This window comes from Stegodyphus dumicola, chromosome 3 (genome assembly GCF_044657685.1).
Source record: "Stegodyphus dumicola isolate Sdum_Otavi_A_Nest chromosome 3, ASM4465768v1".
Classification (NCBI taxonomy): domain Eukaryota; kingdom Metazoa; phylum Arthropoda; class Arachnida; order Araneae; family Eresidae; genus Stegodyphus; species Stegodyphus dumicola.
The window spans coordinates 207815917-207843408 of record NC_140770.1 but is presented as its reverse complement, the minus strand read 5'-3'; the positions used below and the strand labels follow the sequence as shown (position 1 = coordinate 207843408).

The following is a 27492-nucleotide window of genomic DNA, read 5'->3' as shown; positions in this document are numbered from 1 at the left end:
CTTATAAGGACTATTAATGAAAAAAAATTAAGGACCCATCAACAAATGGGAACTGAATAAATTCAATTAAAGATATTAGCTGTGCCTGAGCTTCACTTTTGTAATACCACCTTAAGAATAAAATAGATTGACAAGTAGAATGCATTACTAAAAACATTTTTGAGAATAAAAATCAACTTTATAAAATTTATTAAGTAGCATTAAATATTTTACATCTATAATAGTTGGGCATATTTGAAAGAAGATTAGTGACATTTTATTTATGTTTTACTAACAGTTAGCTTTGACTTTTTCTTTTATGTCTCATTTTGTCACGTACTTTCTCAGTTTAGAGTTTAAGAGGTAATAGTAATAGCAGGTAGATTTTATGTCAAATTGCATAGGTTAAAATGAGAAGTAAAATCATAATCAGCATGATTCGTAACAGATGACTGGCTGTTGCCACCGCTGCTGCTTGCTTAGAAAGCCTGCTGATCAGAAACCAGAAAGCCTGATGTAGGCACAGTTGGCAAGTTTTGAAAGTTAGTTGTGCTCTGTCTGTCTGACGCAGTTAACGTCATAGCTTCCTATACAGTTCCGCCATTGTTGGAGATCACCGCTGCCACATGCCTCGGCATTGATTCAAAGAGACTTTGGATGTGTTCTTGGGGTGCAGCAGATCAAGCAACTTCCACACGTTGCCAAAGTTGATTTGGTGTGGCAGCTTGGGATGTAATCTGGGTCAATTGTTCAGCAACCCTGGACCACATGTTTTCTATCGGCGAAAGATCCGGAAAGCAAGCCAGCCAGAGAAGTAAATCAACCTGGCGACTGACAAAGAACCCTTGGACAACGCGTGCCATGTGTGGTCGTGCATTATCCTGTTGAAATATGGCTGTGGGCAAGCCCTGAAGGTAAGGAAGGACAACTGGCTCCAACACCTCGGAGATGTAGAGCTGGCTGTTTAAAGTACCGGCAATGCATACATGAGGAGTGCGAGAGTGATATCCAATACTGCCCCATACCATAATACCCAATGCAGGACCAGTGTGGTGGTGCATAACACAGCTGTTCAGCATCCTCTCTCCACGGTGTCTCCAGACTTGAATCCGACCATCGTGGTGTTGCAGACAGAAGCGTGACTCATCAGTAAAGTCAATTTCATTCCATTCTGCCGTCCACATCCTTCTTTCATCGCACCATTGGTGGCGGAGATGTCTGTGGTTCTGCGTCAAAGGTAGATGAAGCAATGGACGTCTTGCAGACAGATCACTCTGCTGTAAACGGTGCGAATGGTACACGCAGACACGGATGACGCGTTACAGACTGAATGTGCTGTGCTATGGTTCATGATGTGACTGAGCAATCCGTCAATGCCATGCGTATAATGTTCCTGTCATCTCGTTAAGTGGTGCACTGAGGTGGATGTGATCAAATACGTCGGTCCGTCGTACCCTCCTGCATCCAGCGGTCACATATCCACATTACAGTTGTTTGGTTTCGTCCAACATGACTACCGATTTCCCTGAAAGATAATCCAATCTCGGTAGGCCACTATCCTTCCTCTGTCGAACTTGGATACTTGATTAAACACTGATCGCTGTTTACTACAAGGCATAACTAATTATTTTTTTGAAAAAAACCACAAGAAAAACACAATTGCCAAACTTGAAATCGTTGAAAACTCTAAGCATTAAATAGCATTTTGAAGTGGTGCCACAGGCATGCACTGAAATTCTAATCATTTGCATATCTCACCTCCACTAATGCGTGTTGTAAATTTCATGTTATTTACATGCTTCCTTCAGGGTGTTGCATTTAAGGTGGCTAGCTGTGTATATGAGATATTATAACGAACGAAAAGTGCCACAAAATAATTGGATGCTAAAACTACATTATTACATTTATTTATGGAAAGTGAAAATGTATGCATTAACCCTCAGGCTGCTCATCCCATGATTTCCATGGGCAACTCAAACGTAGCAAAAGCTGCTCATCCTGCAATTTCTGTGGGCATGTGTTTTTCTTCCTTTATTACGGAGCACATCCGTTTTTTGCCTGTTTAATGCCTGAAATAAATTATACAGTACAAAGTCTTTAATCCGGATGTCCATAATTCGGAATTATCTATAATCTGGACCTCAAAGCTACAAAGTTCCTGTGCATGCGCATAATATATTTATGCATGAGTGTTTAATGTATAACGAACGGTATAAGCTAGGCTAAAATTATCTATTTCAGTTAATGTTGCAAATTGCGTTGTTCCTTAATCTTCTAATTGGATCCGGCTTATTATTTTTTGCAGACTGTTAGAGCAATTTTATAAAAAATAAGCTTGATCTTTCGATTATGTCAACAAGAGTTTCCGATTCTGGAGCTGCCAAAGGATCTACAAAGCAAAAGCATGTTTCGATGTCCATCAAACAAAAAGTGGAATTGCTGCCAAAAATGGATAAAGGCATGAAGAAAGTGATAGAGAGGTTAGTGAAAACGAAAAAATTTCGATTGACAAGTTAATCGGTATTCTCGGCACAGCAATTACAGGACCTGAACAGCAGAACTTTGTAACTGAACAAGAAATTATGTCTGTTTATAGAATTAAAGAGAAAGTATTAGCACATAAAACGAAGCAACTTAAACAACTTACATTAAAAGAAATGTTTAAAAAAGTAAACAAATAAATATTAAGCTTTTTTTTTTTTTGTAAATTTTGATACCCTTTAGATCATAATTGCTCTTTATTTCATAAACTACGTTTCATATTTTTTATTTTTTAATTTCTGCATGCCATCTTACCAGATTTAAATTGATGATCTATAATCTGGAAAAATCCTAATCTGGAATCGCCGAAGTCCCGACAAGTCCGGATTAAAGACTTTGTACCGTATACAGTATTAGACGTTTAGTTTACATTTTGGCCAACAGATATCGTTAGTTGTCCACTAAATTGCGGCATTTGAAGGCACGTGGTATTACCGCTAAAACTCCCCTTTTTGCGCTTTTTTCTTACAGAAATGGCTGCTAGAAAACATTCTGGGATTATCTTGATTATTTAATTCAATTATTGAATTACTAATTATATTTATTGATTAGATTGATTATTAATTAGATTTATTGAATCTGATGCAAAGACTGTGAAGTTGGACTTTGCCTTGAATCTTGTTTTGAACTCTATCACACTAAACTGCATTTCTAAGGTATTTTTTCCTCAGTGCTTTATATTTTCTTAAATTTTATACATTTTACTTTTTTATATCATGGTTTTTCTGTCAACTTAGTTTCTCATGATAAAAATCTATATAAAAAAATATTTTCTAGAAAGGAAAAATGCCTTTTTCATTTTTCCAATATATATAAATTTAAAAAATAATAATAAAAAATAATAATAAATTGCACAATTTTTGAAGCGATTTTGGTCCACAAATTGAGCAGTCAGAGGGTTAAATGTTTTATTACTGGTATTGAACATGAAACCAAGCCAAATTTTGCAGAAACTGAGATTAGTTGTGACTATGGAGCTGTCTGAAAATTTAATCAAAATAATAATGGCTTGAGAAGCTACCTGGTTGAATAAAAAATATATTATTAGTCATCTGTGGCGGACAAAATTAGAGATATGAATCAAAAACCAGAAATATTTAGTGCTAATGCATCTTCCGTTTCCATAAATGATTTACTGCAAAAAACTGTCTCTCTTGAACAAAAGATCAATCAAATAACCATTCAGTCAAGAAAAGGGGTTCAGATCCATGTAATTACTGTTCATAATCTCAAAGATGATCTTGTAAACGGTAAATTGTGTTTTCATCACTTTTGATACGGAGCTAAATACATTCCAAAGAAATGCCAACCCCTGTGTGCTTGAGTTAACAACCGTTCCCAAAATCAGGAAATCTCAAACATGCAGTATGTTTACTGGCAAACTCTTCTGCAGAAAATATGAAGGATTGTTGCTAATTTTGTTTATTTGTTCACAACCAAAGATCAAATTTGCACTTTCTTATTGATAGTATAGCTGATGTATGCATAATTCCAGCTACTTGTCAGAAAATATGTAAAACTGAACACAGATAAAAATTAATTGATGGTGTAACATAACTTCATGTCCAGGGTGATATCACTGCTATTTCAAGCGATAATTACATAGCCATTAAATATATCTATAAAAAAATACAGTAAATATATCCATAAGAATTTTTAATTTGTTGTTGAAATATCCTGAAATTTCTAAACCTAAGCTTTTCCCCAAGCAAATTAAATTACACATTTTATGACTGATCAAACCATTTATTTAAAAGCATGAGAACTCAATCCAAAATGCTTAGCGATAGCTAAAGAGGAATTTAAATTTATAATGGAATAATTCTTCCATCAAGCCCCTTGCATCTTGTTACGAAAAGGGATTGCTCATATCAGCCTTACAGAGACTTACCGTCGACTTAATATGCAGACGTTACCTGATTAGTATCCTATTCCTCAGACTGAAGATTTTCATCATTGTTTAAAAGGCACAAAATTTTCTCTAAAACTGATTTATTTAAAGCTTATTTTTAAATTCCCATTGCAGAAGATGACAAATGTAAAACAATTATCAGCACTCCTTTTGGTTTGCACAAGTTTAATGTAATGAGTTTTGGTATAAAAAATGTTCCTGCAACATTCCAATGATTTATTCATGAAGTTTTTAGAGGATTAGAATTTGTTTTTCCCCATCTAGACGATATACTTATTACATCCAATAATCACAAAGAGTACGAAAACCAACTTAAATTAGTTTTCGAAAGATTAAATACCTTTAGTTTAAGAATAAATTTTTGAAAATGTGTGTTTGATATTCAACAAAGCAAGTTTTTAGGACACTTAATTACATCTCAGGGTTCCTGTCCTTTGCCAGAAAGAGTTCAAGGTATTACCAACTACAAACGACTAGAGAAAATTTTTGAACTTTTCCTGGAATTTATCGTCGTTACCTAAAAGACCCAGCAAAGAATCAAGCATCATTACATGATTGTCTTAAAGGAGCTAAAAAGAGGGCAAGTGTAAAACTCAATGGACTGAAGAAGCTGAAAAACAGTTTAAAAATGAATGAAGCAAGAATGACCTGGTGAACAATGCATTGCTGTCTTTTCTCAATTCTAAACAACCTCTGGTGTTATTTACAGATGCTTCAGATAAATCAATTGGCTCAGTATTGCAACAATACAAAAACCCATCCTGGAAACCAAAACACTTTTCCTAAACTATTAAATGACACTCAGCAAAAATATAGCACCTACGATAGAGAACTGTTAAGGATATATGCTTCAATCAAACACTTCAAGCATTATCTAGAAATAAGAGTATTTACAATTTATATAGACCACAACCCATAATATTCACCTTTCGTCAAAAACTTGACAAAACAGCACCTAGACAAGTCCATCAACTTCTACCAGTTTTCGACTAATACCAAATATGTAAAAGGTGAGAGTAATTGTAGCCTATACATTATCTAGAGTTAATGAAATTTAATCAATACATTATGAAAAAAGTAGTTGATTACCAGATTCAAGATAAAGAATAAAAGAGTTTTCAAATCACTTTTCGCTTGAATTTAATTGATTTGGCCTAACATTAGGAAAAATATACAACTGCAGACACAAACCTGCATTCCTTGCTAAACAGCTAAACTCAGCCAGCATACCAAAGCAAAATTAGGTGAATTTGAAGTACCACCTGGAAGATTGTCTGCAATCCACATATCTCATGTGAGCACTTTCCCATCCAGATGGAATATTTACTGTCTTACTTGTATTGACAGATTTTTTAGCTTGATGGAGGCAATTCCTTTCGATATACTTCAGCTAATACTGTAGCAAGGGCCTTTTACAGCAACTGGATTGCATATTGTGAATGCCAAACCAAATCATTAGTGATCATGGATCCCAATTTAAATGTGACACATTATCAGCTTTGTCCAAAATCTATGGCATCAATTTGCAACACACTACTGACTACTCCCTCTCATCTAATGCCTCATGCAAAGTCGACAACCTTCACAGTACATTAAAAACAGGCTTACATTAAAAGCTCACAACCAGTCTTGGACTGACACATTACCAACAGTGCCTTTGGGTTTGCATATTGGTATCCAAGAAGATACAAATCAATCTTTCTAATGTGCAAGTAGATTATGGCCAGCATCTCAGGCTTCCTGGAGAGTTTTTCAGCAAACCAAGGCTCCAGACAGCATCAGAGACTTTTACTAATAGCCTCCAGAAACAGATGGAAAATACTGGACCCAGACAGACTCAAAAATTCATCTGAACAGTTATTTGTACATAAAGACTTAAGAACTGTTGTCCTGTTTCAGCGAATAAATTGGGCGGGAAAAAACTTCAGAATATCTTTATGAAGGACAATTCCCTGTCACTGACTGCAAAGATAAATATTTTAATATTAACATAAAAGGAAAGCATGTATCCCTTAATTGCCTGAAACCATCTAATAGTTTAACTTGGGATTCTCAGTTGATAAAACTTGACCACAACTTATTGCAAAGAACGGACTCAAATTCAAATGTGGATCAAAAACATTCTGGCACAGGTAGAACTATACATTTACCTGTCAGTTAGCTATATGCTTACCTTGTATTTGAATTCTTCTGATGGTGGTTAACACTGCAGTGCTAGTCATTATTTATTTCTTCACCTTCGTAATGTAGCTTAGTTACATTATGAAGATGTGGAGAAGTGGTGTAGTTGCCCAGTTATTGCATAAGTAATAATTATTATTTTTCACGTATTTTATATTTTTGCATTTGTTTAGCTATAATGTAAAACTGATTTTAACATTTTGTTAATATTTATATTTCTTTTACGTTGAATGGCAGCAAGTAGTTACTTGTGACTATTTTGTTTTGGAATTTTGATTCTATTATTATTGCTATTGAAAGCAGCAGCTCATTTTGATAGCTAAAAAATAAAAGCAGTAAACTTAGCTATTAGTTAGTGATTCTTGCTGTTTCTAAATTATAATTCAGTTTGAAAACTGGTCATCAAGACTACAAAAGTAATGCAAAATATTGGGTATATTTCAAAGGAAATATCAATACTGATCCTTACAAATCCATTTGGACAATTATTTTGCATGTCTGTATATTTGAACAGAATAAAGGACTCTTTTTTCCAAAACGTAAAATTGTTTGAAAGGGGATTCTTTTGTGACACTTGTATGTACATATGTATCGTATGCATGCTTGTATATATCTTGCATAACTGAAATAAGATTAGCCGCTAAAGGTTGAAGTTTTGTATATGAGACTGCTATAACATTTAATTGTGCTCTATCCTTTTTTGTTGTAAATGGCAACACCAAATATATATACTATATAATAATATAATCCAAAAATGGAAAGTAGGACAATTTTAGAATCATGTGCTTTGGCTGCATAGATTTATATTGTTTATATATATATATATATATATATATATATATACACTTGAAGTCTCCATAAGTCTGAATATTTTAAAAAGTCATATAAATTGAATGAATTGAATGATGTTTGCAAAAAAGGTTTTTCTAGTGAGGGGGGGGGATTTTTTTTTTTTTTTTTTTTTTTTTTTTTTTTTGTGTGTGTGTGTGTGTGTGTGTGTGTGTGTCTTTGTAAAGAAAATAAAATAGCTAAAATTTTCACTGACAGAGGGCACTGCAGTAACAAGAAATATTGAAATCAGAGTTTTACGAATTGCAGGGTTTTACAATAAACTGCTCACCTTCAATTTTTTTTTTCTCCTGCTTGTTTGTACACCTTCAAGTTTTAACTGTGATGCTGACATAATGTGGATAAAGCGTTATTGGTGAAGTTGTTTTATCTCAGCCAAAAATTGCTAACTGAAGCTTTACAAAGATTTCAGGCACAGAAGGGCTGGAAGGAAAGTTCACATCTAATCACTTTTCCCGAACTGACTTTCCTGGCATGGCATTGTTTCAAAGAAATAGGTAGTTTGTGCCATTGCCATTTTAGTGGTGCACTTCGTTCATCAGAGGTCTGTACGTCTGATGTGGCTTGCAGATGGACACTCTAATGGAACAATCAACGAGTGCAGTGGAAAGTAGTGAATGAGAAGTGGCACGAAACACTAGTATACCAAAGACATCAGTATTTGGTATCCTTCACAGTGTTTTAAAATTACCACACAAGTTGTAATCAGTGCACTAGCTCTCATCAAATGACAGAGCTAAGCGATATGAATTTGCAAATTGGGTTCTGTCGAAAATCGATGACAATCTACAATGAATTCTCAACATCTTGTGGACAGATGAAGCTCATTTTTCAACACACAGAACAGCCAACACCCGTAACTGTAGAAAATGGGCAAAGGAGAACCTATATGCTTATACTGAGAAACTACTACATTCACCAGATTTAACTATTTGGTGTGGTTTCAGTGTTCATTATTGTGGGCCCTTTTTCCTTTGAACAGAGATGTGCAAAAGCTGGTTCGAAAACCTGCTCAATTACTGAAAAACACTACCTGCAACTGATATAGAAGAAAACGAATGTGCACTTACTGCAACATAATGTGTCCTTCTCCTCAAACCACAACCAAAATGAATCTTCACTGAAGAAGGATTTATTAGGTGACACTGTAGAAACAAGTGCCTCCTTTGTTCACCAAGCTTAACATCACTTGATTTTTGGCTTGTCAAATCCAGAGTGTACTGAAGTAGCCCATCTTCTTTGGCATACATTAGACTATGCTACATGCTGCAGTTAATGGTGTTGTAACTCACTTGCAAAGTGTTAATTAGCGGTGATGTTGGACACATAGAATAAGAGTGATATGCTTATGAACCTGCATCCAAATAAATACAGATTCCCATAGAAATGTGAGATTTGTTCCCATATAGTAAAAAAAGCAAAAAATGTTGATTATTTCTTTTCTTTAAAAAAAAAAAAAAAAAAAACCCTTCACGAAAACAACTTTTTTTACAAGCCATGTTCAGTTCTACCAATTCCTTCAATTTCCATGAATTTTTAAAATATTTACAGATTTATGGGAGACACTGGATACCAGACACTCATCTTGTTACCCAGTTTTTATTTTTACAGTCATCAATATCAATCAAGGCAATAACATGGGTGATCTTCAACAGTGAACAAAAATCAAATTAAAGCATGAACAGAGTGGAACCTAAGATAAGAGGAATAGCACAGATACTGAATATTGCTGTATACATGATTAACACAATTTAGTGAAAGCCAGACATATCTACTGTTATAATACTTGAATTTCACATGAACTGTCAAACAGTTGACTTATTTACTCCACGGCAATATCCTTCCAAAGCTTGACAAAATGAAGCATTTTTCTAAACAAATAACTGTGGTGAAAAGCAGGGTTGGATTTATTAAGGGGAAAGGAAACTGGGAGAACAGGGAACAAAATGGAAGAACTTAACATCAGCACATCTGTAGGGCTGGTAAAAGAGATAAATTTACTAATAACAATTTAACTAATTTGAAAATATTTTATTACTTTTGCAACAAAATCAAAAATAATTAAATAATTTTTGTAAAAGCTGAACAGATTGACACTGTTTAAATTGATTACATATATAGTCAGGTTACACATGAATAAAATATAAACATAATACAGTACAAAGTTCGAAATCTTGACCTCTAAACTGTCAGCTAAAAAAATAAAACAAAAAAAATCCTCCCTTACAAAGTCTAAAAATGTAAAATATAATAACAAAAAAAAAAAAAAAAAAAAGGAGGCAGGTGTGACATAAATGTAAATTTTCTCCCAACTGAGACTCCCGCATGTCATTTGCAAACTGCTGGCTAGGGAGTTGTATCATGGCTAATAACAATGCACTGACTGATTTTGGCCAGAATCACACTTTGGCCCTTGAGTGGTTGCCAAGAAAAGGGGCAGGACTGGAACTTTATATTTTGCAGTGCAGTGCAATCTCTTCGTGTCTTAAAAACCACTGCTTGTTATCTTCCAAAATTCTAAAAAAATTTATCCCTCTAAGTTCTACTGCCCAATGCCTTAAATTAGAAAAAAAAAAAAAAAAAAATTCTGCCATCCCTGATTTTAACTGCTTGGTTCTCCTCTAAATTTTAATATTTTTGCCACCCATAAATTCTGACAATTGATGTGTCTGCACTAGTTGTAACCAGGGCTGTGGAGTTGGAATCGGAATCGGGTAGATTTTGGGGTAAAAGGAGTCGGAGCTGGAGTCACTAAAAACAAGTCGACTCCGACTCCAGTTTTCGTTAGACAGTTTGAATTTGAAATGAAATTAAAATGAATTGAAAAAAAATTAATGACAAGCTGAGTTAATATTTTTATTTATGGACTGTACACATTAATAAATAGTTATTTTCTATTTTATTCACCTATTAATAAATAAATATAAGTGAGGAAGATGGATGTGATATTTCCCATTAGTGACTAGACTGATTCATTTAGTTACATCATTTAATTAAGGTAATTAATTAAGATTTAATTAAGATATTGTTCTTTGATTTCTAAATTTACTACATTTAGTTAAAAATCTCACTGGTAAATTTAGGTAAGCAGCAATAGCTCCTAAAATTGATGCCATTCTTAGGAAGCGAGCAGGAAAAGGGGCAATTATTGATTAAGCAATGCGATAAGGAAGTGCATATTTCATGATAAAGAGGTTTTTGGAATTAAGAACTTTTTTAGTAGATAACCGTAATGTTTCACTAACAGAAAGACTGTGGAATAATCTTGCAGAATTGGAAACCCTTCTTTCTATACCGTATATAGCCACAAAAAAGCTGCAATCTGAAGAATTGACAGGAGGCAAGAATGGGATGTTCGTTCTTTCTGAAATTGAGGGTTTATTGTAGAACAAATCATTACTTCAATGAAGAAAAGAGAAACTAGTTTGCTAGGCAATGAGATCTTGCTGGGTTCAATATATGGAGATCCGAAACACAATTTTTTTGGATGATGAATAAATTAAAAAGGCAAAGAAAGTCATCTATGAACTTGCATTAAGAATGAAGTTATTCTCAGAACAATTGGAGAATTTGAATCAGGACAGTCAAACTGCAGACATTGCAATTGAGTCTCTATCATCCTTTTCCATTGAAGAATTAAGATTTTGAGAAATATTATTGGATAATATTGAAAAGAATAAGGCAAAGTGAATAAAAATAAGAAACGAGCCTTTAAATATAAAAATGAAAAAATACAAACAAGTTTCCTACGCGGCCTTTAAAGAAATAGAGAAATATGATTGTGCTTGCAAGACACCTCTTTTAGAACTTATCAAAATCTATCCTGAAAAGTTAAAAGAAGTAGCCCTAACAGTAACAGCTCTTCCTTCTGCTCAAGTTAGTGTGGAAAGACTCTTTTCAGCTCTGAAGTTTATCAAACTGGATCTATGGCCCTCCAACAGAGAAAATCTTGCCGAAGCTATACAAGTTCTTAGAAATTACTAATGCCAGTTTTTCCATTTCATAATAAATGCTAATTAATATAAATAATTTGTTATGTCATCAACTTTTTTGTAGCATCTATTCTTTTATATTAAAAAATAAGCTGTAACCCATGGGTATATGTTTACATATATATATGAGGAGTCGGTGTCGTTTAAAATTCCAGGAGTCAGAGTCAGTCATTTTCCCTACAGATTCCATAGCCCTGGCTGTAACTGCTATGTCGTTGGCCCTGTAGGAGGTTTGCATTTTTCTATCTGACATAAACAATACATGAAGCCCAAATGCTGCTGTGTCTACACGTCATCTAACTAGATTTAAACTAATGATTTAAAATTGGGAATTACTGAAATCCTGATGACCTTGGACTGTAATATTAATATAAAATAAGTAAAAGTCAGTTTTTTCTGGCCTGCTGAGAATGCACCACTTCCAAAACCTTACTGACGCTATTTGCAATACACTAAAACCTTGAATGGTAAAAAGAATATCATTCATGAAATTTCACATGAATTGTATAGTGCAGTTGACATTATGCCACTATGAGCAATTGCTGTTAACTGAACGTAAGTTCTTTCAAATCTATTTTTTTAATATCTCTTTTGCTGCACCAAGACAAGAAAACCAATATCAGCAACAGCTTCAAACAAACATCTTGGAGCTTCATTTATTATTTTAGGTCAGAAAAACATTAACCCCACACAACCACTCAAAAGCAGGAAGCATCATTGTGCCTAATGTCAGTGTATTGTTATCAGCCATGGTATGGCTCCCTAGAAATAGGTATTTGAAGCAGGTGTGATTTCTGCTTCAAATACCAAGCAGGTGAGATTTCTGCTTCAAATGCGCTTTTTGAATGTGAAAACATTCAGAAACAGTTTGTCAGAAGAAAAATTGTTTTGGCACATGTGCTTATTTAGTTATTTATTTTTTAATTATATTCTCCATTCCTTAATTTCATTTAGAAAAACTCCAGAAGGGTTGATGGTTATATACAAGATCACTTTGGATATTGAAAGTCTGAAGTTCGGATATTGTACTGCAATGATTAAAGAGACAAATTTAAAGGAAAATAAAAAATTTCAATCTTTAAGCTTTTAATTGCTATCTGATTTATGGAATCTGTATATATTCATTTAGTTACATCATAAATAAATAGTCAATAAAAGAAAATAAACTTACAATTTTTGCTTTATCACATTCACCATTTGGTGTTTTTTTTTGGTTTATAAATCTTGCAATACCTACATTAATAGTAATAAAAAGATTAGCATACATCAAATTAATAAAAAAATATTCTAAATTTTATAGATGTGTTTATTAATAAACTAGCATAAATTAATAAGAATTAAGGCATGCTGCTTAAAATATTACTGATTTTATGCTCTGCTCCTAAACCCCTAATGCTAGGACTAATGGTGTATACACTGAAGAGCCAAAATATTATGATCACCTACTCAATAATGCATTGTGCAACTTTTGGCCCACAAAACAGCTGCAAGTCACCTTGGCCTTGATGCCACAAATTCTTGGTAGACGACTGGGGACAGATTCCATCAAATGTCTAAGCAGCAGTCAAGTAAAATCAAGATATTCCGACATGATGGTATTTGAGCTCTGAGCTGTCGCTCCATGACATCCCAAATGTCCTCTATCAGGTTAAGATCTGGCGAGTTAGGTGGCCAGGACTGGAACTCATCCTTATGCTCCTTGAACAACAATATTCGAGCCTTGTAACATGGCAAGTTGTTCTGCTGGAAGATTCCATTTCCAGTTGAGAAGACAGACGCCATGTGAGAGTGCAATTGATCCACAATGATATTCAGATATAGTCTGCAGCTTTCATGATCTATTATACCAAAACTTCAGGTCCCACAGCCATCCGTGCGAATGTCCCCCAAAGCATAATATCACCACCACCAGTACCTGACCTGCTGTACAGGGAGGAAGCAACTGTTCACCTGAAAGACAGGGTACCCTGACACAACCATCGACATGATGAATGAGAAATCATGATTCATCCAACCAGACAAGTCTTCCAATTATCCAATGTCCGGTCTCAACTTTCCCAGCCCCACTGCAGTTGTCAATGATGCTTAATCAACAAAGACACACAAGGTGGGATATCTGCCGTGCATCCCATATACAACAGTGTCTGATAAAATGCATGTTTCAAAACACTTGGACCTGCATTGTGTTGGGCTGTCAGTTCAGTCACTGTCTGGTAACAATTTCACTGTACCATGTGGGACAGTCTCTAGCATCAGGGTTGCCACTCAAAGAGGAGAATGAAATTCCATGACTTTTCCAGGTATGTTTCGAGAAAATTCCAGTCTATCCGCGTAATGTACGTTGGCTGTGCTAAGAGGTAAATTAATTATGGTATTACTTGTACTGTGTAGCAAATTCACTTAATTATTCAATAAATCCCAGAGGACATTTATTCTTAATTATTCTTGGTACACTTTGTTTGATAATTGTTTACTTTTCCGCTTAAAAAACTTAATAAAATTTAAGATATATACATTGGATAACAACTGTACGTTTTATTTAATTATTACTCATGATCATCCCCAGTTCAACACGAGGCTAATCCGGTTCTTATAAATCACAACGCAATGCTAAAAGTTAGGTTAGATTTTAGGTAAATTTAATTTGTGTGAGGTGTATTCTTAAAAGGCACCTTAACACTTGAAAACACAAATATAATTATAATAGGAGTTGTTTTCTCCACTGAAGATTGAGATTAGAATCTGCCCAATCTGGAATAAAATAAGGCTTTTTTAGCAGACATTCTGCAGCTAAACAAAAGAGAGAAATCTATTTAATGATATTTTTTTATTAAATTGAGGTATTTTATATTTATTTCGCAGCATACATAAGGAAAAAATATGTGCATTAAATTTCGTGATGTCATCATACTGCTAGAGAAAATTTCCTGAAATTTCGAAATATTATTTACTAATGATAAAAAAATTTAGAGGGAAGAAGCAACATTAAATGATATGAATAACATAAAAATAAAGATAATTACTTAAAAATTTAATTAGAATAATCAACGATACTTTAGCGAATATAGTTATATTACATGGTTATCCTAGATGATTGATTACTATTTTTTTATTTTACTGCAAAATGACAAGGTATTTATTAAAAAGAAAAGAAAAGAAGAAAAAAAAAGATTTTGCGGTAAAATCCTAGTAGACGATACGGCCTTCGCATGATTTTGAAAATTGTTGCCAAGAACAAAATGACCCGCTTACTGCTCATCATCATGTCGCCAAATCCCGCTGTACCATACATGGAGATTATTCTGACCAAAGAACGTCTATGTAAAAAGCGGAGGGAAAATTTGCCAAGGGATTTGACAACGGAATGGCCAGAATTTCCCTCTCTGCGATGTGTACAGGAAATTGAGAAACACATGTTAAGAAGAAACATTCTTTGACAAAAGAAAACTACGAAAATCCGTTTTTAAATTATTGAGAAAAATCCAAGAAGAAAAGTTTTATCAAAGAACGTTTTTTCTTGGATTTTTCACAATAATTTTAAAAACGGATTTTCGTAGATTCCCCCCCCAAAATAACTAATCCATGAATTAATTTATTTGCGCCAAAAAATACTTTCTTTTCCTTTAGAGTTTAAAGACATTTTAAACGATATTCATTTTATGAACTCTTGATAATGTGACCTTCGAACTTCGACAGCGGTTTCGAGCTTTGGCGGCAGATCTATTGCGCATGCACGCTGTTTCCCGCTATGATGGAACCGAGCCACGTCTGTTGCAGAGAGGTTTTCCTTCTTTAAAATACATATTTTTTTAATTCTAAAGTTCATGGTACCGTATACTAAACCCATTTTGTTTTATACGAGAACAGGTACTTTCTTTAGTTCATGCTCTGCACATGCGTTTCTCGAGGTTACTGGAAACCAAAAGTTGCGGGAAACTTGCTTTGCCTTTCTAAAAAGACAATCAAATTGGAGCTGTGAAAATTGGCTCTATGCCAGCTGCCCGAATGACACTCACGTGATACACAATTAGCCAAAAAAGTGATCTCTTCCGACGTCGGCGCAAAACTCGCCTTTTTTGGCGGGATCGTTGTATGAAATTCCCTGACTTTTCCAGATTTTGACTAAAACACTTAAATTCCCTGACTTTTCCCTGAATTTTTTTGTCAATTTCCGAATTCCCTGACTTTTTCCGGTTTTCCAGGTAGCGTGGCAACCCTGTAGCATTCTTTTTCTTTGAAGACACGTGGATGTCCAACACCTCGGCATCTACTGCTGGGTTCACTGTCATTTACCTACTTTGCATAAATACTAACAACGGCAGATTGTAAACACACGGTCGTGTGGGTTCGGAGATACTCATTGCAAATCTTAAGTCCATTACAATCTGTTTTCTATCAAATTCACTTAGATCAGCAGTTTTTACCATCTCTCACGAAAGTAAGTACAAGAATGACTCCTTATCTTTTCAGCAGCAGTTAAATGCCATTCCCAATTAATCATCATGTGCCCTCCACGTCATTTAGATGAATTTATTGGAAAATATAGGGTTGGTTATAATGCTTTGGCTCATCAGAACATAAGTGCTAAATATCTGAAATATTAAAAGTTTATATTAAGTTTTGAGGAGTAGAAAGGCTAAAAATATGAAAATTTCTGTACCTGTAATACAAATGCAAACCTTTAAATATAAATAACTTCCTTTAGGATTAAGTAAAACTAATTCTAGAAATGCACGAAATTCTCAAACACTGTTATCCATGAGGCATTAAAATAGCATATTTATTTCACTGACTATGTTTTAGAAGAGAAAGGCTATTATAATAATTATTTTGGAAAAAGAACATAAGTATCATAAAAATGTATAGAAAAAATTCAATATTTAAAAAATCAGGTTTTTTTCAAAATAAAGAAACAGTTGTTCTGCAAAATATGCCAGAAAAATGCATAAGATCCAATGTTTAAAAAAATCAGTTTTTATTTAATAAAGAAGCAGTTGTTCAGCAAAATATCTATCTGCCAGTCCAAATAAAAAATTGTGCATTATTTTACCATTTAAATGATGTGAACATAATAATAATCATGCTTTAAATATTATGATCATTTTTCCAAAGAAAACACAATACGTAGAACTTGTTTCAAACATATTTTCATATTTTACTTCATACTGAAAATAAAAACTTAAAAGAAAATCTCTAATTCTGCATTATTTGACAATGATACAGATAAAACACATATAAAATATGCTAAGAATGTAAAATATACCTCTTCCAGCTCCCCCCAAATGAGAAACTTGAGATGCAGTAACACCTTCGGGAAGACTGTTATTCTGACAATATAAAAATATTAGATGTTAAAACATATTTAAGAAAATACACATAAAATAAATATTCAAGCAACATATTACACAATATCCTACATATCAATTATTTAAAACATATCTTCATTTTTAAAGATATAATTTTAAAAATTATTCACCCTGAAAAAAACTTTTCCCAGTAATGATATGCTATCCATAACACATCTAATTAGCAATATGGCTTCCACTCTAACCATAATATGGACATTCTAATTCCACTCTAACCATAATATGGACATTCTAATAAGCTTAAGTAAGTATTAAAAATTCAAATCTATGAACTATAAATCCTTACTTACATGACAAAAATATTCATTCACCATTAATGTATTTGAGAATAAAAATTTTAGGCATAAAAAATCTCAAACACATCATGCTAAAACTAAGACTCTGATAAAAAAAAATAACAGAAATTACCAATTTCATATAACTTTTCTAGATCCATAAAATTGATAAAAAAAATCAATCTTATAAAGTTACTCATTTATAAAACAATGAAACTTACTTTACTATCTTTTCTTTTGGCATACCCTATTTTGAAATTGTATGGAGGTTTTCCATTCATATTGTTCATAACTTCTTGAGCATCCCTATGTGTTGCATATGCCACAAACCTAATAAAAGATTGTATATATCAAATTAATAATATTAAGTAAAGAAATTTATGTAGCGTATAAGTTGAAATTTACCAAGTTAAAAAAAAATTTAAATGCAAGTTTTATTTACTACAGCATACTTTTAAATGCACGTGTAGATAAAAAATTATGTTAAAAATTTGCTATAAATAAATCAGTTTAGTGATTAAATTAATATTCATATATTTTAATAATTTTGCCCTTTTGTATGTTTTATTATTTATCTACATACGCTGTGATTAATTTTAAGTTTGCAATAAACATTTTCCATAAGCACTTACAAAACTTAATACACGAAAATTTTATTAAGCAAGTTTTGATTAAAATTTCCTATTGTAATGCCTTTCTTAGAAATCTTGAATATTTATATTAATAATGTTTTTAGACTTAACATAATTTTGTTTTGTTAACCAAACCTTGTTCCAAATGAATCACAACATAATGGCAGATTGGAATTATGTAATTAAGGAGTAAGCAACAATTCCTTTCTATCTCAACCTATTAAAACTGATTGACAAAACTGTAAAAGTTAAAGGAAACTGATCGAAAAAATAAAATAATGTAGGCCATATTTTCATCCCCTTCCCAATGGGGTTTTAGAGGATTACCGATAGGTAATCTGCAGTGAAATAACTGAGAAATTAGAAAATATTCTTTGATGCTGTTTCAGAACATTTTGTTTTGTCTAGATTGAACTAAAGTGTAAGGAAATAAATTAGCCCAAATCCACAAATATGATATCAAAAATATGTAGTTGAGATTCAATAGGAAAATACTAAAATTGTAGACAGCACTAGAATTTCTGGATTTTAGCAAATTAAGAATTGACGATTCTCTTCTATTAATAATATGATGGATGTAACGTAGCAGACCTCATTATGGTGCATCCTGGATAATGCTAAATCTGCTACAGCTTTGCCGAGACTGTTTGCAAGACCACCTCTACAGAATTCGAGTGGTGGATTCCCGAAGCTGTATTTTGTGTGACTCCAGAAAGCATATGATTTTTGAACATTTAATTAACTGAATTGTACTTTCTCAGTGTGAGGGTATTGTTAAAAAGTATACAAAAGCCTGTGAACTAATGGTGAACATGCTAATGTTTGGCATTTTTAAAATAAATAAATCTGTTAATATTGTTACGAATTTGGTATTTAAAAAGCTAATGTTAGTTGAATTATAAATTAAATGGTTTTATTTCTCGCGCAGTGCAGCGCGTGATGAATATTAATAGAAAGCTAAGCCGGAAAAATTGAAAATACAAGAGCGCGTGCATTAAATAAATAAATAAATATCTCTTTTTGATTTCGAGAAAGTACTGGAAAATTCTAGCGCGTGATTTTAAAATCTTATAAAAGGAGGAAAACATCTCAGTTCGTAGTAGTTGCTTAGTTTGTTGTTGTTTAGAAAACTGCTCTTGTTGATTGTAGCGAATTCGCGGATTAGCGTTCTTTAGCTGTTTTGAATTACGTTCTATTGGACATTTGAGTAGTTAAAAGATAACTACTGTGAGATATTGTAATACTGCAGGATAATTTGAGAAAATTTAAGCATTTTTCTTGTGATAATAATAAATTTTTGTTCATTTTTTTATCGGACTTGTGCATTCATTTCAAACGAACTCGTACGCACGCAGCAATATGGTGCAACTGTAATTGTGCAGCAAAGTGGCAGCTTATTGTATTGCATCATGGGTAGCTATGCCGTGATGTCATTAAAAATAGACAAAAAGAATACGCATTTAGTAATTTTCCTTCCTAGATTTTCAAGAAAATGTTATGAGGTTATGGCAAAATCCAGAATGGTGAAATAAACGTCAGGTGGTACAGCCACTACCATCTTGATTCCTGCCTAATCAAATTCAGATAACATCAATTGTATCAGAAGACATATGTTTTCAGCAATATTAAATATACCTGGCAGCTTTATGCTTCCTGTGCAATATAAAATTAAACTGGTAAAATCTATTTAAATTTTTGCATTTGTTTCTGTTTTTGTATAGCTATTTTGGATTTAATATAATAATAATTCTTTTTATGAAGCTGTATCATTAGGGTTGTGCCATCTAGCTAGATTTTGTGCCAACATTTATGTTTGTCATTAAGTTATGCTCCACTAACAGAAAAGAGCTGAACTGACATTGTAAACAGATATAGTATCTAGTCCAAACATGTTTTGTTCTAATACTAGTAAAATGTAGCTCAAATACTAAAGCTTCAGTTCATACTAAAGCTTATTCATTTCTGTTTTTTTATCATTTGATAATTTCATGTTGCAAGAAAATACTAATTCCCATTACCAAAAATTACACTATTTAATTATAAAAATAGTAAATATTTCATAGTACTTACCCATATACATGTGGCAGCTGATTGGCTCCTTGTTTTGGACAATTCAAGTATACTCTTTGAATTTTTTTGCCATTCTGAGACATAATAGTTGCAAAAGCATCCTATAGAAAAACAATGAATTATATATAATATAAATCCTACAAGATACTTTACAACTTTTAATACATGACATTTTATAAAAAATAACATTTGATATCCATAAAAATCACAAAATAGATGCTAATGAATTAAAGGAACTCCTTACTTTATGCAGCTGTTAATTAGCCTTACTCTAGAAGTTAAGGGATAATTGTAGTGATGTGAAAAGTAAAGAATTCCATTTAAGTATAATTGATAATTGGTGACTGAGTGTAATTATTTATGATAATTATACTGTTCCACAGAATACAGGCTGTCTGTCTAAGAGGAGGAAAACACCTACTTATAGTATGCTTTTATTCGTGCGTAAGCAAATAGTTGGCTTGATCTGTGCTTTTTTATGTTTTATTCACATGTGTCCGCCTAAAAGAAGGGATGTCTTCAAGGAAGATTTTCTTAGGAAATAGGCTTGCATTTATATTATGCATGGAAAAAAACATGAAAAATATGCAGAGTTCAGCAGTTTTAACCACTTGGCCACTGGTGAGATCCATATAACTTTTTTAGCTTGATGAATTCCTAAACAGAACTGCATAAACATATTCTAATGCAGCTAGTTTTGTAATAACTGTTATTTTTACATTCTGCAGGCATGAAATAAATCTCAATATTTATGAAATCTACTTTTCAGTTCTTTAGATTAGACAATCAAATCAGTTGTAATTATTCTATCATTTTCTGGAGATATTTGAACACTGTTTTATGTTTTAGCTTTTTTTTTTTTTTTTTTTTTTTTTTTTTTTTTTTGTGGTGGTGGTGGTGGTGGTGAAAAATTATGCAATGTTTCTTTTTTTATTTTCTCATGACAGGTATTTAACTTCAAAAGCAAATACTTTGCTTGCCATCTGTGAAGTAATTTCATTTTCACCTATAAATGAGATTACCATAAATGAGATTATTATGTTTTTCTGTGATATCACACAGAAAGGCAACCCTTCATTTTTAATAGCTATATAGTTAATATTTTGCAGGAAAAAAATACTTTCTTGGTGTAAAGAAAAACAGTGTTCCAGAAATTTTCCTCTGCTTGACCATCCCAAACAGGTATGCAAAAGAACATTACTATAATTACTGCTAAATTTTTTCAATAATTTTTTTAATTTTCGATGGTTCAGATTCTCATGAACAGATAAAACTTTCTATATTTGTTGCAGTTTGCTTCATAGTGTCAGCCAGTTTTCCTTGTGAATGATACAGAGAAATGGTAAAAGATCTATACATTTTTTAATACAAAAGTAAACCAGTTTTCAGGTTTTGTCACTGATGGACCATCTTTGCACACACAAACTAATTTCTTCATATCCATGTACAATTATTTTACAGACATGTACTAATAACATCAATATTCATCTCTGGTTTGATTATTTAAAGGGAAAAAAATTATATTAAATTTTATTTACTAGGTGTATTACTTTAACATTACTTATTTACTTTTATTTTTATTACTATTGAATTATTTATTTACTAATTATTACTATTTATACTTACTCATTTAATGAAAATGAAACATTGCGATAATGCCCAAATGCTGGCATTACATTCATAATTTTAGTTAAAGCATGCACAACTTTTCAAACTTCCTATGATATGATCTGAAATGTGTTTTATATTTCCAATAGGACTATGATTAAAAGCAATGCCAAATAGTTGCACATTTTTAGAAAGTAATTTCCCCCGTAGATTGAAAGGATGACAGCTGACTTGGTATTTCAGTTATTTGGAAACAAAGATATCAATGGACTTAATTTCTTCCGTAATAAATAGAACAGACACACAGGAATTCAAAATATATATTTAAATTTGACAAATTGGTAAACTTATTAATACATATAGCATTATTCAGTTATCATGCAGAAATCTTAAATTATGACACATATAAAGCATTATTAAATTTCTTAAAATGTTTCAGATGAATTGGAAGAGCCAAGAAAATACAGAATCGAAATTTGGTTTCAACGGTCAAATAAAAGTTTTGCATTTCATACTAAAATTAATAGGAGAAACTAAAACCAATTTGATTATCTATCAAAATAGTTAGCTTCATTATTAGTTTCATTTAAACTTTCACAAATCTATTTGGTGTCATTTATACAGTATAAATCAGAGATGGGAATATATTTTTAACCACAGATAGTGCACTTTTTAGTGCTGTTTGCGAGGATGCAATGGGAGGAAAGGAACACCCTTTCCTGGTAGAATGTTTTTTAATTAAAATTTAAAATAGTGTTTTCTACACACAATTTCATATTTTTTACTCTAAATAAGACCGAGAATACAGTATCACATTGACCTCGCGTGGGGGCCAACAAATGAATTGTTTTAACATCTTACACACACACAAGAAAAAAAAAAAAGGGGGGACAATTTTGTCTCTCAGATTATACTGGGCTGATCGTCGAAATTTAAGTTGCGTTTTCCATGTCTCGAAAGCACGACTTATACATATATTAGGTTTATATACAGCATTATTCTAACATAGGTATTTTGACACAAAATCAGACTTTTTCTGAAATAACATACTAATTTTGTTTTCCATATTTTGATTCTGACTCAAATTATGCTTAGATATTAATTTTGAAATTTTTGATGAGAAATTTATAGAGAAATTTAAAAATTTATCTTGCCGCATTTGTTTTCTGTTTGTGCCGAGAATAATTCCCTTGCCTAACTTCTTAATTTATGGTAGCCTACTTTCTTTTCCCTTTGACTGTGCACGAGCAGGGAAATAAAGATGCATCATTCATACTTTCAAGTAATTTTAACAAAGTGCATAAACCACATTTGGCGTTATTATCGCTCACAAATATATCAAAACGTGCCAATATGTAAATTCCCCTATAACTTAGGAAATTTTGAATAAAAAACTCTAATTTTTTGCAGATATGCTTAGAAATACACCTACTTTAAGATGATAGTAAAAATTCTATAGATTATATTTCAAGCTTTTTTTTTTTCAAAAAATTATAAAAATTATTTAAAAATAGAAATTTTTAAAATAAAACAAAAAAATGGGTGAATTTTATTTGGAATGAACGTAAATTTCAAAATGTGAAAGGAAGAATCAAATAAGTTTGATGAAAAAAAGATATATTAATAAATATACATTAAATTCAATAACATGGAGGGGCTGAAATTTTGAGAGCTTATTTTCTAAAAACTACTTGTGCGATTTTTACAAAACTTGGCACAATTTGAGACATAGAATCGAAACGAAAAAAAAAAAAAATTGGTATGTTATTTCAGAGAACGTCCGATTTTGTATCAGAATACCTATGTTAGAACAATTGCTATATATAAATTTAATATATATCCTAAGCCATGCTTTCGAGACATGGAAAACGCAAGTTAAATTTCAACAGCAGGGAGATATAGAACTGTCCCCCCTTTTTTGTACAAGGTTTACGAAAGAATGTATATGCAAATTTCACTGATTATGATGATTAATCAAACATTTTTATAAATTTACTGCTTTGAATATTTTCATTTATATTAAAGTACTGTGTTATAAAAATAATTATTAATTAATATATACTTAATGTAAGAGGTGAAATTTTGAATGTTCACTTGCGATTATGTCATCAAAATTAGGTTCCAACTCAGTGGTAGCAATCCCTAGCTAAATGTTCCAATTTAAATGCATTTTAATTAGCCACTTCTCAGCAGCAATTAAATAGGTTTCTCCAGTAGTCATACCTTTCATCAAATGTATGCTAATCAGTTACTAGCTAATTTTGAATATTTTTTCTTTGCTACAAATTTCTCATCAAATGATTAACATGTATACTATTTCATTTTTAAATAAAAATTTATGGATGAAATGTTTTTCCCCAAACCTCCCTTTCCTGAAGTCTTTTTATCTCCACAATATTCATATTTCTTTGCTTAATTTCTAAATTAATGTTTTTAGAAATAACAGAACTACATTCTTCAGCAGATGCACTGCTTTTCATTCTAACATATCTAGCGTTCTCTGTGGTTGAGCATACTAAAACATGCATTTTTTTATAGGAATGTAGGGTCTAACGTGACGGGTTAAGGCAGGGGGGGAGACACGAGAGGAAAATGTATTTATGTACAAAATCAATGCAAAGTGCTTCTTTGTAGCAATACAGTATTAAAAATAAATGTTCAAAATCGCGACCACCAGCAATAATGCATGCTTGGTAATATCGCATCGCAGAAGGGATTGACGAACATTTTGAAAAATGATACAGGCATTTTGCGCATGCTTGCAGCTGCAATGGATAGTTGTGCAACGAGGTCCTTCAGTGAGTCAACGAGAGTCTCGTAAATGATGCTCTTCAGATGGCCCCATAAAAAAAATACAAGCTGGATAAATCTGGCGAACGGGTCCACCACGTCCAATTCATCGGCCCGGAAATGTCCCATCCAAGTAATTGTGGACCCGCATGTGGTTATGGACTGGTGCACCATCATGCTGTAACCACATGAGATCACTAACGACAGTCGGAACATCCTGCAGCAATTCCTCTTGAAGAAAAATATGATAACATAAGCCATTTGCATGTGCGGGTAAGAGGTATGGGCCTATGAGGTAGTCGTTAACAATACCCGTACATACATTCAAGGAGAAGCGGGTTTGCAATGCATGTGGACGTGTGCCATGTGGATTACGAGTTGCCATACGTGCATGTTGTGGCTACTGAAGATGCTGTCCTGTGAGAAAGTTGCCTTATCCGTGAATAGCACATCCGATGGGAAATCCACCTGCGTCGTACATTGCTGCAAGAACCATCTCTTGCGGGTAAGAGGTATGGGCCTATGAGGTAGTCGTTAACAATACCCGTACATACATTCAAGGAGAAGCGGTTTTGCAATGCATGTGGACGTGTGCCATGTGGATTACGAGTTGCCACACGTGCATGTTGTGGCTACTGAAGATGCTGTCCTGTGAGAAAGTTGCCTTATCCGTGAATAGCACATCCGATGGGAAATCCACCTGCGTCGTACATTGCTGCAAGAACCATCTCTTGCAAGGTTTGGACTTTCTGCAAAATGGTATGGGTGCAAACCATTTTCATGCAATACTCTCCAAATGGTGAAATGACTCAACTGCAGATGACACAATAGCTCTTGCACTTGTCTGAGGTGATTCATGCACAATGTTCAAGATGGATTCTTTAATGCGAGGTTGTCGTGCACTTCTTCTTCCACTTTTAGTGTCAGAGGTGGCATCAAATGACCTGTTTTCAACAGAGACCGATGCAACCTCTCGAACATTGAGTGCTTCGGCATACGCCTGTTCGTAAATCGTTCCTGGTACAACTGTAGCGCTGCTCTGCCGTTCCCATTAGCAGCACCATACATGAGATGCATGTCAGTTTTTTCTCTGTGTGTAAACTCACACATCAGACTTGCGAATGATCTTCTCATGCATGGGATCATGGTTTGTCCGGCTCACTACCACCTTCTACCGCTGCATTGCCAGCCAATAACAGCTTAGTTCCTATTACTGTTAGTGTTCCCTTTTTTGAACATTTATTGTAAATACTGTATTGCTGCTAGGAAGCACTTTGCATTGATTTTGTACATAAACATATTTTCCTCTCGTGACGTTCTTTTGCGTTCCTGCCTTAACCCGTCACTTGAGACCCCACATTCCTATACAAAAAATGCATGTTTTAGTATGCGCTCCCACCCCTCCAAGTTTGTCCCATGATCTATGAAACACCCTGTATATGCAAATATACACTGTAATAACAGAAGTGCAGTCGTACTGCTGATTTAGGTAGTTAACTTACAAAATCAAGTAGGTTTGGTTTGGTTCATGTGATTACGTCAAAGCCTTGATGGCTATCTGATTAATAGAAGGGATGCCTTCGTGGAGGACTTTCTAGGAAAAACTGGCTCATACACATATTACACAATGGAGAAAACCATGAAAACACCCATGCAGCCAGCCCGTTTGCGGTATTCGAAACTTGGTCAGAACTAACAGTGTTCAGCAACTTTACCACTCGGCTGCTGGTGAGCCCCCAAAATCAAATAGGAAAGAGATGAAAATGCAAACACATAGTATTTTTGTAATCAGCCAGATAAAGCAATTAAAAGGGCCCCCATTCAACTTGCCTGCTGTTTTTTGACCACCCCTAGACTAAACCATTTGCCTTCAATCTTTTATTATCCATACCGTACAACTTTTGCAACTTTGTTGACCTCTGTTACTCACTGTTGCTGCAATAACCCAATTTAGTGAATTATCATAAGCAATTCAATAAATTAATATACTCACAAAGCTAATGATTTAAATGCATGAAAGGTAATACTTACTCTGCTTAATTCAGGTGGAATATGACGAACATATAAACAGCAATCATCATACTCTGGTGACAAGCTGTAAGATTAATAGTTATTAAAAAATACTCATTTGTACACAAATAAAGATATAAACAAATAATATCAACCAATCTTGATTATTGCTATATTTTTAGCATTAAAATGCTTTTCACTGTCCCTCACCTAAAAAAAACAAATATGAAAACTTCCCAAATCAGAAAGGTTAACATACTTCCAAATAAAACATTTTCTTACTTGAATATTTCAAGTAATAAAATAATATTACATTTTCTACTTGAATATTTCAAGTAATAAAATTTCGTTACCTCACAACAACATTTTTGTTATCTTAGTACAAGTTGCCACATTTTTAGAATGCGTGAAACCTCGATAACCATGCAAGACTTGCTTTCACTTTGCTGTGAAATTTGTAAAAAAATTCATTAAGGTGTCCAAAATTACCAGATTACAGCCATTATTTATTTCCAGTTTTGTTCCAAAAAGTCAGCTACAGAATATCTCAAAATCATGTGTACATCTTTAGGTACTAATGTTGTATAATATAACACTGTGAAAGTTTGGAATCGAAAGTTAAAAACAAGGACTGTGACACTGAAGAAGTAGAGCACTCTGGCAGGCTACTGATGTTGATGAGGCCCGCCTGCAAGAACTTGCGGAAAAAGATCAGTATGCAACCACTTGAGAGCTTGCTAAGGAGTTAGACTTTAGTGCCATGTCCATTAGTCACTCTATGCATCACATTAATTTGACATACAAGTTCAATCGTTGAGGGCTGCATGAGCTGACTCAAGCCTGCACTAATCTGCTTGAATATCAATGCAAGAAAAAAATGCTGGACCAGATCGTCACTTGTGGTGAAAAGTGGATTTACTTCAACAACACAGGCTGAAACTAGATTGGTCTGCGCCCACTGGAGCGTCGTGAAGTGAAATTTTTGACAAACAAAAAGACCATGCTTTGTATCTGGTGGGAATGCCATGGTATTATCTACAAACTATCTGGAAAAGTTTACATCCTCGACAGTAAGATGGTAGTCTATGTTGATGCTGCTATCAAGGAAAAATGTTGAACTGAGTTCCGGTGCAAAAATGTAATGTTCCATCAAGATAATGCAAGACCACATATGTTAGCATTCACAGGCTGGACTCTGTACAGAATTGAATGGCCATACCTATCATACAGCCCCAACATTGCTCCTTCGAACTTTTACCTATTTTCACACCTGCAACTACATCTTGT

The 27492-nt window shown here is 33.3% G+C and overlaps 1 protein-coding gene across 4 annotated transcripts in view; it reads right to left on the bottom strand.

Annotated features, from left to right (window-relative positions):
* Positions 1-27492, bottom strand: part of LOC118205810 (uncharacterized) — a 145103-nt gene that overhangs the window by 95141 nt on the left and 22470 nt on the right. For all 4 annotated transcript variants that reach the window (XM_035378118.2, XM_035378097.2, XM_035378104.2 and 1 more), the window contains 5 exons: positions 26227-26290; positions 19798-19898; positions 17317-17425; positions 16718-16781; positions 12626-12687 (listed from right to left, as the gene is read on the bottom strand). In XM_035378118.2, the coding sequence (XP_035234009.1) occupies positions 12626-12687; positions 16718-16781; positions 17317-17425; positions 19798-19898; positions 26227-26290 (400 nt within the window). The remainder of the gene's footprint in view (positions 1-12625; positions 12688-16717; positions 16782-17316; positions 17426-19797; positions 19899-26226; positions 26291-27492) is intronic.